This window comes from Neocloeon triangulifer, unplaced genomic scaffold (assembly GCF_031216515.1).
Source record: "Neocloeon triangulifer isolate White Clay Creek 2 clone unplaced genomic scaffold, ASM3121651v1 ptg000001l, whole genome shotgun sequence".
Lineage (NCBI taxonomy): Eukaryota > Metazoa > Arthropoda > Insecta > Ephemeroptera > Baetidae > Neocloeon > Neocloeon triangulifer.
Genome location: NW_026775544.1, coordinates 10,396,499 through 10,414,975, shown reverse-complemented (window position 1 = coordinate 10,414,975; position 18,477 = coordinate 10,396,499). Strand labels below are relative to the sequence as shown.

General features: G+C 33.8%; 1 protein-coding gene across 4 annotated transcripts in view; it reads right to left on the bottom strand.

The window, feature by feature from the left end:
• LOC132198398 (uncharacterized) overlaps positions 1-11,233 on the bottom strand; it is a 117,769-nt gene extending 106,536 nt beyond the window's left edge. For 3 of the 4 annotated variants that reach the window (XR_009441978.1, XM_059622423.1, XM_059622431.1), the window contains exon 1: positions 10,956-11,233. Coding sequence is in view for 1 of the 4 variants with exons in the window: in XM_059622423.1 (XP_059478406.1) it covers positions 10,956-10,975 (20 nt within the window). In the remaining 3 variants the exon portion in view is untranslated. Of the gene's footprint in view, positions 1-5,261; positions 5,392-10,955 lie in introns of all 4 variants that reach the window. The other variant, XM_059622440.1, reaches the window with a different exon arrangement.
• Positions 11,234-18,477: the final 7,244 nt, after the last annotated feature.

Sequence of the window (18,477 nt, the reverse complement as noted above, 5' to 3'; positions counted from 1 at the left end):
GCAAAACATAAAAGCACTTTTAATCACTCTTATGATTTCATAAGGCTCTAAATGCATTTGCATTTTAATGGATCGGTTTTAAGAGCTTGCAAAATGATATCTTTTTAATTCAATGAATTTATTTATGACTGGGGACTGATCCAGGTCACTCTCGTCAGGTTTCTTTTATGTTTCCTGCAGATTTCAATATTTATTTGCACGCATTAATTATAAAGCTAGGGTAAAAATTGCAGAGATTGTGGAGCCGCTGGAGAGAAATAATTGCATTATAATCTGATATACGCTCATGTGTACGCAGCGACAGAATGATGCTGATTTCAGCTCATGATACATGACAGTTTGCGTGGAGGCGCTCGATTAGTTCGCGAGAAAACACTTGACGGGTACACACCTAGATGCATAATAGAAAGATCAATGAACTGCAACGGGCACGGGTTAATATAAGCATATGTATAATATGCGAGACGTCACTTTGGGTTCAGTTTCTCGCGACCTCGTGATGTGTGGAAAAGGTCAAATATGACGCCATAATTTTGCTCTCTACCTCTGATATAAAATGAAATATGTTTACAAATTATTTATATAAGTCAAATTTTTGTCATAAATTTTATAGATAAAAATGAATTTTTATTGATTTTTTATATCCAGTGTTAAAAGAACTCACTTGCTTTGTTGGCTTTATAAAAAAAAAATAATTAATCAAAGCTTTTTAATGAAAATTGCAAAATAATTTAAAGAAATCGGTTAAAGGCAAATAAATAAAACATGTAGTAAAATTAAAAAAAATATATAATTTTAAAAGTTTTGTAAAAAATTATTATAAAAATAAACACATAAAATTAACAATTTTACATAATATTTAAATTTTTGTTTGACTAAAAAACATAGATATTATATATATAATTTGATTTATAAAAATGTTAAAATCTTTTTTTTTTAATTTTACCACATTTTTGTTATTTACCTTTAACCGATTTCTTTCAATTATTTTGGAATTTTCATTAAAAAGCGTTGATTATTATTATTTTTTTTTATATAAAACCAGCAAAGCAAGTGAGTTTCTTTTTCACTGGTTACAATAATTCAATAAAAATTCATTTAAAATTAAACTTAAAATAAGTAATGGAGAAATACAATATGGCATGTATCAATAACGGTGAGTAAAAGTCCTATTAATTTCTTTAAATTTGTTGTAAAATGAATTCTGAGGACACAGCTTGGATAACTCTGTCATCTGATTCCAAATATTTGAGACTATAATTAAGAATGCCTGTTTTATAAATAATCAGGATTCTAGTTCTTATATTGAGAAATTGTTATGCATCCCTGTTCATCACAATTTTACTTGTTACTTTTGTTGCTTGAAATAGCGTGTCAATTTAATTAAAATCAATTTTCTAAAATATGCTTTTAATAATAATGAAAAATTGACTCTCCTAGTAAACTAACCTTTTTAAGGATCAATTTCAAGGGGAAATTTATCCTTCATTGTCCTCTAAAAAAATTAAAAAAAAAGACTAAACATGCACACCATTTTTCATATTTTCGAGTCTTTTTGCTAAAAAAAAATGACTGAGCCTATGATATTTGCAACCATAAAAATTTTTCTTCAAAGGTTTACCAATGGAACTTGTTTATTTATGCATTATAATTTTATCATGTTCTTTTTTTATTGTTTTTTTCTCTACGTGAAAATAAATTTGAGATATGCCGTGCAAATGTGTGCCGTTGTTTCACGAAGTGCAGAAAATTTATTGGCGTATATTTTCCTTTCTCTTGGCCGAGCCGAGATGCGGTCCCGATTCTGCACTCCATAAATAAAGTTTGAGTAACTCATACACACGCCCGCGTGCAGCATTTAACGCCACATTTGCAGTAATGGTTCCATTAGCTTTGGCCAATTCTTATCTCCTTCAGGAATAATTTTGGCATGCAAACTCCTCTCGCTCTGGGGGTTCGGCGTGCAATCGGCTGGATTGAGCCATTTAATTCTCGGCGAGCACATTATCTTCACCAAGCCGAGGCGAGCAAATCTTTTCAGCCCGGCCATTTGTTTATCCTTTGTCGGTTTGAAAAGGCAGAGCGCGGCTGCACTCGCCATTTAATCAGAGACTTACTTTGCGCTTTTGTGCCGCTCATATATTGCGGTCAATACAAGTCCCCTGATAACGTGCATACCGCACGACAGTCACCAAACTCACCGGCTCAGAGAGCAGCACATTTGTCTCACGTCGACTCAACATTCCATTGTCAAAGCTTGTCACTTTAGTGTCTTTTTAATTAAACGATTTGCTCCGTCGGTTTCTTAACATGATTTCCCTTTTTTAAGACTCATCTGCAAAAAAATTGGTTTGATGATGAAGCAAGTTTTTTTTTCATTTTATACTGTGCGTTTTTTTCTTTCTTTTTCAACAGTTAAGTGAGTTAAGTTTAAAACTTTATAAATGCAAATTAAGTGGAATTCCAAATTTTCTGTTATAGAGGTATAATTAGTTGCAAAGTGTCTTTATTGATAATATGTGCGAATTTTAAAATTTTATCCATTTTATTACAAACAGTATTATTTAAAATTTCATGATTTTTTTTATACTGATTGTGAGTCACATTAATCAATAGCCGAAAATTCATCTAAAAATTTTCAGGTTGAACATCAGAAACCTTTTTTAGTAAATATTTTTAGAGTGGCTTAAAAATGAAAAAGGTCAGGCTCTGGTCAGGCTGAAATTGCTTAATTTTAATTTTTGCATTATTTTATAATTAAATGTTAGTTTACTGTTACTCTTCTCTTTGTTACTGAATTGAACGAAATGTGGAAAATTTAATTGAACAAATGAATAGTATTTTCAAAATTTTACTATCGAATTTAAATTTGGTTGAATTTTATTCCATGCTTTTTATTGTTTACAAGTAAATTAGTAATAAAGAACAATTTTTACTTTCATTAAAATTTGCAAAATATGTCGCTTTTCGTTATTAAATACAGTTAAACTACCTCCAGAAGCAGCCCCAAGTTTTACTGCAGAGTAAATAACAATTCTGGTCAGTTATGAAATAATTTTGATATAAAGCTCCACTATTGATCAATATTGTAACAACTTTATGCAACTGTCACTTGCACCGAAGTCACGCAGGTTGCATCCTATAACTTAATTTCGTCTCTCATCTGAGTTAACACAAACAATCCAAGGTCGCATTTTCAACTATGGTTTTAGAATAATTCATCATATTGAAAAGGAATCGAAGTGAGTAAAAAGTTGAGTCTGCGGTTTTGCGGTGAATGAATGGCGTCTTTGATTGAAATTATGCAGGCAAAACGGTTGCTCACTAAAAATAATTAGCAAAGTGGAAAATTTTCACGCCTTACTACGTTTGATCGGCGCTGGCAAGAATGCGATCGGCTGCTGTGCCAGCCTCTCTTGCACTTTTTCTCTTTCAGATATACACGGACGTGTCGTCGTTTGAGCAGTTTCTCTTTTCTTTCCCCGGCTGATAAACTCGCCATTTAAAACCGTTTTAAAGTTTAAAGTCTTTTCGCTTTATTAGCGTGTGGCTATTAATTACGTGTTTTACGGACGGCATCTCTTCCCTCTCTACACACAACTCGCTGCTTTGAGATCAGATTACGAAAATGCATCTCACGCTGAATATAGATTGCCTTTTTACATCGGAGCAGAGTCATTAATTCTTGGAATTTGTCAGTTTATTAAATTGATCGATCGGCGATCATATTGAAACTATGGAGCACTCCACGTGAATGGAAACGAAATTGATTTTCTGACCGCGGGAAAGGTAATTATTTTTGAAAGAGGGATTATCATTAAAGTGCCTCTCGCACGGGAATATGCAAGACATAAATCTAGCCATCGAAGAGTTTGATTAAAACCGGAGGCATGGGCTGGGAGCACCAGATACACTTCTTTTTCTTTGTAATTCACATACATATGACATCTTCTGATTGATAAAAAACTAAAATGGTTTTGTATTTAATTTATTTCTTTTAAATATAATTTAATGAAATTATTATTGGGAGTTCTGGTATAAAATATATTTTTGTGTATAAACTAATAACTAGTGCATAATCAAATTATATCCTATGACATATAATATTCTTGTGTTCTAGAATTCATAATTGTGTAAAATGTAATGATTCCATAAAATATAGAACTTTTAAGAGATGAGAAGCACGTTAAATAAAACACTTTGCATTAATTACCGCAGAAAAACTTTAATTAAAAAGGCATGGAGCCATTCAAAAGCTATAACAATAAGTATAGGAGCAGAAGAATGTTAAGCGTTATGCAAAAAATGACATCACACCCTGAGGCCTCAAAAAGTATAATGTTGAAAGGTGCGAGCGTTATTATTTTTTCTCACTCGCGGGCGGTCAAAAAAGCTGCCTTTTAAAAAGGCACCTTTTACAAAGTTGTATACATGTGAGAATTGCAGACACGAAACTTCAAAAGTTGCATAAGAAAACTTTTACTGATCGCCGCCGATTTTGCTCGGAACGCACGACTTGCAAATCTGCCGCCTTGACAAATCTGCTAAATCGCGTGCACTGCTCGAATTGAGTGAAAAACACTCACGTACATCCACACGAAAGTGAGTTAAACACAAGAATGTTCAGTTTGGTTTTTTTCCGCTCGGCGGAGACAAAAGGAAACGTCTCTGTCTTTCGCTGCTCCGACTGCGCTTTCCAGAGTGAATAACGACGCTGACGAGACAATAAAATAATAAATAAATGGAGTGCAAAGGAGAAAATATTGTGTACTTTTATTCGTTATTGATCCTCGTTACTTTAAATGCAGTAAAAATGAGCGTGCTTTTACAAACGCGATTCCCACTTTTCCACGAAAGCACTCGCGCAGCTTTTAAGCAGCTCGTAAAACGCTCGCCGCGAATCAAATCAAATATGAAATAAAATTCATGTGCCGTGCCACTTTGATATTCTCCTTTTATATTATTATAGTGCCTCAATGAAATTCCTCGTCCACCGATTTCGCAACTAGTCTTCAGCAAACTGGAGATGAGCATAAAATTATCCATTACGATATCGAAGAGACACTCCCTTCGCAGCTTCCTTTTTCATCGCCGTAAATTTTCCACTCCCAATAAATTTATTTATGTGTCAAAAAAGCTAATATTGGATTTTGCCATTAAAAGAAAACTGTGATGGCGTTTTATGGCTCAGATCGCATTAAAGGTTGATTGCACCGCATAAAATACTTTTGATTTGATACTCGAAAGTTCAATTTTCTTACCTCTGTTCGTGTCCAGTAGATGTTGCTAAAGCAAAAAAGGTCTTGAGGGGTCAAAATTTCGCGAAAGATCTTCAGGTCACACGCATTTAGAATATTTTGATTCCCCCAAGAACTGTTGATGGCAGGTGAGCTGAAGAGAAAAAAGCTACATTACAAAATTATCAATTGAGTGCAAGTAGATACAAAGTTTTATTAGTTACGAAAACTGATAATGATTCATTTAAAAAGAGGTAATGCCTGCTAATGTTTAGACAAAAAAAATAACAGAAATTCAAAATGTAAACAAAAATATTTTTCAAATGTAATTATTATTTTGAGATGGGAGAGAGCAAAATATATTACATCTTTACAAAAAGTAATAAATTTTTTTGCATCAAATAACACGAAAATGCAATCAACGAAGTATCAAAAATAAATTTCCTTTATTTAAGCTGCGAATTTTCAGAAATATTTATTTCAAAAATAGTTTTTGTAATGAAAACAAATGGTTTGATACATCATTTTAAGTACAAAAAAATATTAAGTGATTCTTCCTCCAATTGTTGTAGTTTTTTTCTTTTCATTACAACTTTTGAATATTTGTATGATGAATCTCGATTTGGGCAAAGATTGCCTTATGGTACGTCAATAAAAACTTAATTTGCAACTAAAGTCAGGTAAAATTGTTATATAATATACAAATTTAGTGACCACTACTTCAATTGAATGAAAATTAGCTTTTTTTTACGGCAACTTTACAAACTTCTTGCAAAAACCATTATTTTATTCTATGAGTAATTATTGTTTTATAATTATGTAAGATAAAGAATGAATATCATTTTTTGTACAACCGTTTTATTAAAAATACTAATTAATGCATGTAGATTTTAAAATATTAAAATAATTATGCAAAATGGTAATTGTAATTTAAAAAATTTATAAAATATTAAATTATGTTACATTCTTATGTGTTTAAATATGTTTCAGTAAATAAAAAAAGGAAAAAAATGTTAATAGTTTTTTTTTTACTGTTTAAAAGTAATAAAAATGTAATAAAAAAGCAATTCCAAACTGTAAAGGCATTATATCTTAATGCAAGATGCATAATATTTTTAATTTCTTCTGCCGCCGCTCAAGTGAGTGATGTTTAATGTTTATAATTGCAGAAAATTTCAAAACCAGGCTGCGTTCGTTTGCTGCTGGGTGTGCACTTAGGATTTATTGCGCATTGTGGCCGCTGCCAAATAAATTTATGTAATTACGGCTCGCTACTTGCTCTCGCGTGCACGCACTGCTCCTTCTTGATGGACAACCCTGGCCGTTTTTGCTCTCAAATTACACATTGCACATTGACCCAGGTCAAGTAAACAGCAGACAGGAGGCAAAACGCAGCAAATTACACACATTTCGGATCGAATTCTGCTCATTTTTTGCTGTCAATTCCATTTTCTTCGTATCTCATTACTCCCATCTGACGCAACGCATTTTTATTTTTTTATTTGGCCCACATGTTTTGTGGTGAGAGAGTTATTTTTGTCGGGCGCTCCGAAAGCACCCATTCAATCTGAAAGGTCAGAAAGGGCACGCAGGGTCGTGGCCTATCTTTTCATTAGGTTTTTTTCCATTTCGCCGCTGGGAGCCGAATTAATAATTATTGCTCGCTGCTGAGCGGCAGCCCTTTAATTCTGAAGCACGTTTCATCTGCTGTATTTTTACTTTTTAATTGCTGAAAGATGCGAAGTTCGGTACAAGAGAGAATGAGACACTTTCTGCCAGATGGGGGGGCCTCTTTCCTCCGACGAAAATCGTAATTAATTTAATTATTATCATATCACGAGGAGAAGTTTATAATTGAAGACAAGCTTCATCAAGCCAATTTTATTATTTATTTACTTTTCTAGTCTGCAATTAAGATGAAGAGAAGACAAACTTTCTGGACAACATTTCATATGGTATGAATTTTTAATTGATATAGGCCTAAAACAAGATGGTCAGAATAATTTGTTTTTTGAATTTATGGTGGATCAAGTTTGGCCAATGTTAATAAATGGTTATGTAAGAAAGGAAATCTCATTCACAAGCTCCAAAATTATACTTTGGGGTTTTGAAGGATGGCAAAATTGCAGAAAAAAATTAAATTATTATTGAGAATCTTAGTTTAATTACACACCCTCTGTACCCATTCATTTGAAACTTCAAAATTTCTGCGAGCCGCTTTTGAAGCGGCGAGAGTGTGCGATGAGAGTACGCACATTCAAACCAGCAATTAGCAATGATTTGTAATAATTAGACCCGGAGTTACACCATCAGATAAGGCGCCTATATTTCATGCGGCGAGACAGCACGCAGCACATTCCCAGGAGTTTGCTCTGTTTTTTCCCTTTTGAACTCTCTCCATTCTTCTGACACCTCCAGTCATAATTCATCCAATATTTCCAAAGGTTGCAATCGACGAGCTCGATATGGATTTGTAAGTAGTAATCGTGCGCGCAGAGAGTGAAAATTATTATATGCATGATTTTTCTGGCCGATTACGACTGATTTCAATATAAGACACTTCATTATTGACGCGCGAGAGATCAAAACCTGTTGATGCGGAGAGAGAGGATTTTTCTTCTTCTTTTTTTATTATTATTGTGTGGCGCGTTTATTTATTTATCTGCCGGTAAAGATCTCGCAGCCCGGAGAAAGAGACTTCCAAAGCCGCTCTTTTAATACGTACACAGTCGTAAAATCTGCTTTTATACTTGTGTGTGATGCATGTCAATGCGATCGTATTTTCTTGGCAAATCAGCTTCGTACTGCATTTGTTGACAGATTTTACGACAGTCAAACAAACAAGCAAGCGCGTGCACTTCACTTTTCTGCAGGCAATTATATGCAAATTTCAGATCGAATTGTTCAGACACGATTTTCTCGTCATCATCAATCCCCGACAGGTTCATGAATTTCGTTAATAGTAAATGGCGATTGCATAAATCCTTTTATTCATTTCGCAATGTTTAGAAAAAGAGGCGTAGGAGATTCACACTTGTACAGATATTTAATCTAGCGTAAAAGCAAGCGCATTTCTCATTGTCCTCAGCCAGTGTTAAATGGCCAGTGCAAAAGATATATTCATTCCACTGCGCGATATTGTTCAACAAACTCTCTCACTGCATTTTTTTTTACAGTATCGCTCATTGTCAGCGTTGCATAAGAATGATCTCACAGAGACTTTTACCTTGCCTGAGAATTAATTTCATCGCATACCGATATGCTCGTAATTTTTTCACCCGACACAAACATTGTTTACAGCAGATTCATTTCAAATACCATGAAATTTAGTGAACCAGTGGAACCAAGGTTTCGGCAGCTTCGCTTCGCGCCAAGTGATTTCTGTTTATGGAAAATATAAAAAAGTCGATTCTCTCACTTCTGAGGTATGCGTTAATTAGATTCGGGTTGTTAGTTTTATTTGCACAAGTAAATAATAATTGTTGTGTTAACGACAGCTCTGATTTGAAATTCGGGTGAAAATATTAACAGGCTCGTATTTTCGGCACTTTACGAGCCAATAAAATTTGCACGAATGAGGAAAGACATTCTTCGCAGCGAGCATTTCGCATATTTTGCAAATAAAGGTCTTCATTTTTGTGAATTTTAATTTATTGCGGTCTGGTTTTACGAGCTCTATGCCATTTGGAGAGAAAATGAAATGAAACGTGTGTTTTACGGCCTGCGGAGTTTTATTTCCCACCCGAAGATTGCGATCTCGTCACTTCTGCTACTCGCTATTATTCGCAATTTCCCATCATTGCACCTGCCCATTATGGTTTTATATTACTCTTGGTGACACTAGCCCTCATAATACTATTAATGCGCGGTAAAAGTCACTTTTTATACGACTCTTTGCACACACACGCATATAATTCCGAACGCCATTAACTCAACATAGCTCGTAGCAAAAAGTTTCGCAATTTGCACAAGGCGTCAACACGCGCACCATTTATTTTAGATTTCCTCTCATTATTTCGCCATTAAAATGCCCACTTGCTCTGTTTAAGAGTATAAAAAAATGGACATTACTCCAGTCGTTAAGTGAAAGATTGCGAAACTTAATGAAATAAAAGCGTCAAGAAGTGGCCCCCATTTTTACTTTTATTATTTGGCAAAGTGCGAAATTCACCCACACAAACGCACACCTGTTGATTGCGTGTATTTTGCTGCAGAAACGTATATATCACTCAGCTAATGAGAGCGACCTTGCATTAGCCGGTGAGAAAATTAAGACTCGATTATCTTTCGGCTCGAATCGCGATTGAAAACAGACGCTGCATTGTGAGCGATTTTCGGCGGCGAGAGTTAGTCGTGAGTCTCACATTATAATGAGCAGACACTGAATCAAAATTGGAACAACGCCGGTGCAATTTTATTGTCTAGGGCCTCTGTTAAATAACACTGCAGCACGCGCGCCGCAGAGATAAAATTATTTTGTTTCACAGCTCAAGGTGAGCGTTTTTTGTAAATCAATCTCTCGATGCACAGCTGCAATGGTTAAATATAAGGACAATGCCGTGCGTTTGCCAAAAGTGGAAGCATAAATAGCTGGGGGATTATATTGCACACTGCATGTGTGTGAAAATGGCACGACTGGTCGATTTATGACCAGATCGAACTCACGAACATGGTCAAAAATTGAATGTAATAAACGTAAATTTGGTATAAATTTTGATTGAAATCTTATTACAAGTAAAAATGCTTAAAAAATAGTACATATATATTCTTATAAATTTTTAAGTTGAATCGTAATTGCTGACAATGAACTATATTTCTGCAAAGATTTTTCTTGTAAAATTTAAAAATATAATAATTTTTTTCCATTCGCGTTAAGATGTATTGGAAAAAATATATAATTGATAATATTAAAATATCTGAGATAACAGGAAAGTTTCAAATTATAATCCAAGAAAGGAACACTCCCCTGAAAGTGCAAAGTAGTTATTTTGAATTGGGAAGGTTTGACACTTTTTTTGAATATAGAACTATATTCAACTTAAATATTAATTTTAAGATACATGTTCAAGGTGAAATAGTTCAGAATTTAAAAGTAAGAAGTCATGAATTTGAGCTGAATAGTTTTTGAATTCAAGCATTGTCTAGTGGTGCAATGATGCAAAAGGAACGCTGCTTTACAAAAAAATTAACAATTTTAATATAAAATTCCAAGTGTAACAAAAATAATTTTAGTCCAGTCAAGTTTTTGTCAAAGGAGGAAGTGCCAAATTTGTGTCATGTCAATCACATTAGAGTGGCCAGATCGCAAGTTCCACATTCAATTGACAAAAGCGGTAGCACGAGGGCGTACAAAAGAAAGTGAACATGCCGAATATATTGCTTTGTTATCTCAACACCTAGTTACTGTATCAACCGAATTGAAATGTAACAAGTGTACTGATTTGCGTTGTTACTGCGGCGAATAACTTTTATACGTCTGTTTGAAATTCAGCGAGTGGAAGGAAAAAGAAAAGAGCACAAATGGAGTCGTTATACAAACTATAACAGGTCTATTTTCAGCAATTCACTTTCATATATTAAAAAGAGCAGGTTTCGGAGGCAAAAAATAAAAACGGGTCTCTCGCCGAACCCCGAGCGCGCTGTGAAAGTAGAGGGAAAAATTTCGGTGCGAAAAGTAGAAAACCTGCCGACAATGAAAGGAAAAAGGGGTCTGCTTACTTTCGAGCTTCCTCCACCATCGGCGCGAGTGGGATGAGCTGATTCTTGACACTCGCATTAATTATTAGGGAAAAAAGCACAAACTGCGATTTGCTACAAGCCTCCGCGGGGCATCGAGGAGAAATTAAATTCGCGCAGTTTCCAAAAAATGGTCCGCAGCCGGCTTTGCGTGGCTGTGCTCGCCGCACGCTGGAGGACAACTCTGGAAACAAGCCGTGGATGCGCGCTTCTTTGCGGCGTGCGCGAGTGCTCCTCTGTTTCTTCTCTCTGCTCCTCGTTTCTTTCGTGGTAGAAAAGAAGCAAGGTGAACCACTACGAGGAGCCCTCGTCGGTCTCAACACGTCCATTCTTTCCATCTTTCTTTTTTGAGATGGTATATACATATTATACAACGCACACGTATTCTTTCCGATCATCTCCAGCGCCTAGGGCCCTTTTTGTCTTTTTCTCTCCGATAATGCGCCATCGGCCGACGCTTTCAATCCTAATAACACACACGCACTTAAGATTTAATTTGTATAATAGTGTGGGCAAAAACGGAGGCTCGAAATTCCACAGAATGCTCCGAGCTGATTTGCTTTTAAAAGCTTTAATGTGTTAGATTTGAATTGTGTCTGACCAATGTTTTGAGGAGCACCTTTCAGTCATTTAAGTCATTTTTTTATAAATTTTGTATTAATTTTTTGCTCTTAAACTATAAGAAGTAAAAAATATTATTTCAAATTTATAATTATTCCCATATTGCTGCTTTTAAAGTATGAAATTTGATAAATTTTTATAAATAAATAATCAGTTACTAATTTAATTCTTAATATCTGTAATTTTTTCAGAACGTTTATTTTACTTACATTTGTTTATTGTATTACCAATTATTTAAAAATTATAATAAACTTACCTCCAAGTTAATATCTGATGATTCAACAAAGATAGCTCTACCTTGCAGCGTGACTGACTAACTATAATTATGATGTTATATTGATTCAAAAAGATTATGCTGATTTGAAATAGATCCCAACAAATATTCTAGAATAGATTCAACAAAAACATTATCATGGATAATTTTTACTAAATAATAATAATAATTATTACATATTTCAATTAAAGCAGACACAGCGAGTACCACATTCCATAACAAAAAATTAATAATTTGCACGAATCTTGTATGCTAAAAAGATTTTTGTACTCAAGTTATGAGATTTTTTAAAGGAACCTTTGAGCAGTATTTCAATAAAACAGTTTTTTTAGATTATCCAAATTTCAAAACATAAAAGGTAACAATTACAAATTTATGTATTTACAAGTGCAAGAGAGCCTTAGTCTGGCCGAAGCTTTTTTATCACCTCTTTTTGCTCAACTCGGTCTCTCGCATTTAGATAATAATCCATCTTATGTTAATCTAAATGTGCGCAATTAATAATGGAACCAAACGATGCGCGTCCATTTGGGGCACGCGGCAAAAAATCATGCTCTAGAACAAGACACGACTTGAGATTATTGATGGCCAAACCAATAAAAAACGGTCTGCCCATGAGGCTCGTTACTTCTAATGCGCACTCGGACACACCAAATTACATGCCCAATGCTGTAGAATATTAATATAATGAAATATGTGTATAACATATAATGTGGGCGCGTGGAACAAATGAATGTTTTATATACTCTATTGTAAAAATAAATATGTATTAAACACAGCTTCGAGAAAGTGCATGCACTTTTAACTTGGCCGTATAATCTGCTCGATTTTTTTCGCTGCAAGAGACACTCGGTTGCTTTATTGCCGTCTCGTGGCGAGAATCTATTCTGTGTATATAAGAGAGATGACCATTAGAGAGGAGAAAGAAGAGATAATATATCTGAAAGAAAGTACTCGCGCGCGTGCCCAGCAGGCCGTAATTCATGTGTCAATATATTGTGCGGCCATTGTAATGAATGAGCCGTGAAATTAAGTTTCGAGCTCAGAAAAAGAACTCTATTTTTATGGAATGAAAAATGTTTAAACTGCATGTAAGTTTCTTTTGTGTGCAAATTTCTCCTACACGTTTCAAGTGCATAATGAGAATATTAAAGGGGTACCAAGTACCAACCTGCTGTGATATTTTTTTTTATGGATTTCATGATCGCTTTTAAGACTCATTTGAAGTTATAAAAAAGAATTAATTTTGAATACAAAGTTATGTAAAATTTTGTTTTTTACCAACGAAATTGCAAATTCTGTATGATTTTGTCAAAGGCTCAAACTAGGAAAAAAATCTTTTTATGCAGATTAAATATTGTGTTTTAAAAATGAAGGTAAAAGTATTTAGTGTTTTTGTCTTTAATAAATACATAAAAATTTATCTCATCTCTCATCTCAAAGATTTAATGTTGCTGCATTATTTGGCAAAATGTTCAAAATCAGAAAAAATAAAAGATTTATTATTAAATAATTGATGATCACAACGCATTCTTTTGTAATAGCTTCTGTAGAAAATTATAATAGGTATGACTATGTTTGATCATTATTTTATTTGCGTTTCAACAATTCAATGAAACAATGTAATGAATTGATGATGTAACTATTGAAAAATTAAAGCAAAAAGTAATAATATAAAACAGAAAAGGTATTATAAATTATAAAAGTAAAATTAAATGTGTAAATTACACGTGCTCAAAATATTTAATTAATTACATACAAAAAAATATTTAATTCTTTTGCTATTTTTAATTTAAATTTTTAACTACTTCTTACCTGTGAAATTAAATATTAATTATGTTTATTTTTCTCAAAATTTGGCAATCGATTAATTGATATCTCAGTGGCGCAAATTTTGATCTAGTTATTTCTGTAATGCACTTGAACTATTGTATAATTAAATAATTTATTAAAAATTCTGCTAGAAAAATCTTTCATGCAGCACGCAATCGGATGCCTCCAGGACTTTGTGTTTACTGTGCAAAAACCTTTTATAACAAATCTAAAAAAAAAACATATCTTTTAGGCGATGATTTATAGACTTGTTTGCATTAAACAAAGTTGTAATCTATGATTAAGATAGGTTTCTTCTAGGTAGAGAAATATAATATTTTAATATGTGTATCAGTAGGCGGTCGCAGGACGGTAGGAACTCGTGGAACTTGATATTCCCAGCAGTGAGAGAGACACTGATATGGCAGTAGAAGTAGAAACTCTGAAAATAATGTTGATAAATAGGCATCTCGGCGGCGTCTCTTTGGAGCGGTGCGTGGCCAATGGGACGATGATGATCGCATTGTGCTGTCCGGAGAAAAATTAAAGAGAGATGCACAGAAAGAGATCCGACCGACGTTTGGAAAGACAGACGAGGATGCCAGTGAGTGTCTCAATCCGCTCGTAAAAACATTTACACGTCACGAGATCTTTCGTGAGATTAAATTGAGGCAGAATTATTCAGAATCGGACGTTCAAATCTATTTTGGGTCTGCAGATATAAACCACTCTTCAACGTGAAACTTATTCTAAAGAGGAAAAAAAATAGTTTTAAATTGCAAAACACCTAATAATACCTTATTTAAATTTAGAACTAAAATTGTATAGAGCGGAATTGGGCAAAAAAATCGTATTACATAAAATACTTATTATGCAAATCGCTCCTGGCTACTTAGGCGCCAACCCGTTTACCAAAAATGTGTTGCGGTTGAGAAATTTTTTGTTAAATACACTGTGATTATATTTGTAACCAGTTTTTTTCGCGCACTTAGAGGAAATTTAGTTACTTACATTGATTTTTAATCGTTCCTAAACTTGAGCAACTCGTTTCCTCTGCGGATATTAGAAACTATTTCCAAATATCAAATTAGCGTGAAAATTCTTTTCTTTTTTACCTTGCAAACTGTCCCAGAAAAAGAGAGCAGCGTTATTGGCAATATATTATGAAAGTGGGAATATGTGTATTTATATTTTTTTTTTCGGAACGGAGCGACGAATAATTAGAGAGAGGCGAATGGGTGGATGTGCGATTGACTGGAAGCCCTGATGCCAATCCACGCGTGGCGTCCGAGCTATATAATATTCCAATTCAACTCTCGGTCGAGTGGAGGAGATCAACTCTGCTTCAATAATCGCTGGCCATCATTTCTCTTTCCTAGTTTATTGACCTTCATTGAGCACTTTTATTGCCATTAAACTGCTCGAGATCCACTTCTGAAGAGCGAAGATTCATTCCATATCAGCAAAATAGAAAAAGTTGTCCTTGCTTTATGTTCGACCACTATTTTCGTTTAGCGTCTCCCATTCCCTAAAATTTATGCAGCAGCTAAATATTTATTTTTATTAAAATAACATTTTTACAATTTTTTTTTATATTTAATTTGAAATTGATTAGGCGCACAGTTGTAAAGGCTGTCATAATTTTGGGCTTAAAATTTTAATTGGTCTAAAACAGTCTCTTGCAGCAACTTATATTTAGGTTACCGGATACGCAAATACGCGCACTTGCTGTTTTTTGCACCAATTCTCTCGCATCATAAACAGCGGTAGTTCACTGGACACGACGAACTGCTTTTTTGCAACTTATTTAAATTCCAGCACGGAATTGCTCATACATGGAAATCCTCTTAATTGAGCGAGAGTGCGCCCGTTAAATTCGATTTGATATATGTGCAAGAATTTTTTAAGTAAATATATGAAAATATTTGAGAATTATTAAAAGTAAATTATTTTTACGTAACATTTTTAAGAAAATGTTTTTTAATCAATACAACGAGAGTAAATAATAAAATTTCATCGAGTTACAAACGTTGGTTCCATTTTGCTCCTTATAAAATTAATTTGTATGCAACGAACAAGCGGTTCAATTCATTGTTTTATCTAAAAAAAGATTTTTTTTATTATTAGAATATTCTTGTTCTTGTTATTTCAAATGTACAACTTCTTATTCAAATTAATTCAGTTTCTAAAAATTCAATTCGCAATTTTAAGTAATTTAGAAGGAAAAATATATAAATAGATTTTGACTTTTTTAAGATTATTAAATGTTACAATAAAATCATAAACACATTTTTCTTGTTTATAAAAATATAATTAAATAATAACCAAATTGTATTACAGATGTATTTTCTTAATCTTCCGCACACCAAGTACTCACAATCAGAGTACACAGCAACTATCTTTTGTTTGACCCCTGCTGTTGCCTAAACGGTCTCTCTTGTGTATAATTTGCGGCCCAACTAGTTTCCAACTTGCAGAGCTATCGGTTCCAAATCCAAACCACTTACTGTTGACTATTAATCCTTGCCAACTTACCGATAGAGGTATAGGTGCTGGCAATAACTCTTCCACTGCCCAACCTGTTGAAAACTTCAGCCTCTTTCGTGGCAAAGTTAAATATACGTACTTTGAAAAACAAGTAATTTACCCATGCAAGCAGACCGCAATTAGCGCAGGTTCGCCGGAATAGCAATTTCGATTTGCATAACGACGAGGAAAATCAGTGGTGTGTGTAAAAGAGTGAAAAAGGCTTATATATGGAATCAACAAGTTCGGTAGGTGGCACCGTGATTAAACATATTCGCAAACCTGCGACCCCTGCTGTTCTCGGAAGAGAATTCAAGTTCTACTCTCTCTAGCTTGTCCAATGATAAATAGGGCTGCGAGTTGAGATTTTTCAAAGATTAATATTGGCGCATTCACTTGTTTGGAATGCGACTATGGACTAATTTCGAGCTGAACACATAATGGAATAGCGTGTAAATGCAAATTTAACAAGTCGTTTTTAATTGTTTCGGAGATAATGGTGTTCAGGAGTAGGCGTGATAAAGCGGCGTGACCGAAAATGCGCAATGAATGTGTCATAATTGCATCAGGAGGCAAGAGGTCTCAACCTTGCTCCCGCGAGCGAGCTCTTCTCACTGCAGCAGACAAAACAAAAAATAACAGCGACGGGCGGGGTTGAAACGTGACCCTCCGCACGGTTGCGGCAGCGAAATGTCAATTATAGTCCCAAATTGAAATGAATCGTGAGCTGGCTTTTTTCGTACATTGTTTTAGTGCAAACGCGAGCAAGCAAACAATGACAAAAGCAAAAAGGGTTTGCATAATCCTAGTGCATGACGGTGGCCAAATAATTTGCTACAAATTTCTTTGCACAACTGGAGCAGCGGCTATATTTGCATGCAATGTGATATTTAATTACGTCTCTACTTAAACTGCTGCAGGCCACCGACCAGCAGCATTTGTGCGGTTCGTGTTCATTTGGCAAAGTAAAACTTATCTGCCGACCAGATCTAACCGGCCCCGATCATTTCTCAATGTTTAATTTGAATCTCTAATCCCCTCCGAGTACACTCGCAAATTTGCTTTTTACTAATGTGTGCGTCATTTATTATCTTAAATTAAAAGTGTTTAGTTTGTATAGATACAGCTAGTTAATATTCATAGAACTTGCAATTGGCCGGTTTCAGACACGCGGTTACAAATTAGATGTAATAAAATTTTGCGACACAGGCGATAAATTTCAATCAGCCTGTTATATTACTTGAAAACTTAATTAATTCAGATTTCCAAAGATTTTAATATTATTTTTTGGGTACAGTTAATGTGCGTCAATTAATTTACCAAAGTTTTGCAAAGAGCATGTTAAAGAAATTTGAATTTTTTTCCCTTCCGTAGTTTAGGGTGATTAGACGGGTAATTATCGCCTCTCAGCTATGAATTGAAGTGAGTTTTTCACTAGAATTGCGTGCCTATTTTATATATATCTCACAACCGGTTTCCTCAATTGATTGCTCCGACTTTTTAGAAGAAAAATTAAATGTACTGAATTTCATATGCTATTGATTAAAGGGAATACTGAAGATTAAATTAAAAGTAAATAAATTTTAATTGGGATTAGGTGAAATTGGAGAATGATAACTACATTGGACATATTTTTTAGGTTGTCTCAAGCTGAAAGTTTCTCACATATCCAATAATTATGTTTATATTATTAACTCAAGGTTAAAATTGAAAATGACTACAATAAATGGTAAAGGGAAGATGAAAATTGCTACAAAAGTTGCAAAAGGATATTTACTGGGTTAAAAAAAAAATATCAATCATTATTAATATTCTTTTTCTCTCTTCTTTTAATTTTTGTCTTTTGTATAAATTTGTATGATTTTGAAAACTCCACAAACTAATTCAATTATAGATTAACTATGAGGCTCAAGACAGCTGAATCACAAAGATTTTTTTAAATATATTTAAAAATAATTTTTTAATTTTTTAAATACCTAATAAATAGCATAAATATAAATAAAATTATTGTTTAATATTTAAAATTTTATTTTAAAATTTAATTATATATTAATAATAAAATAAAATAAAAGATTTAATATTTGAAATAAAAGCAAATTAAAATGAATCAAAATTAAATTTGTTTGTATAATTTTATTTTAAATAATATGTTATTAAATAAGGACAATAATAATTAAACAACGTCTGTGACGGTAACAGAAACGCCTGCAACGTATGCCACACTCGCGACAGTCACTCTCCAGAAGAAATGTGACGCAAGGCTGCTGTGCC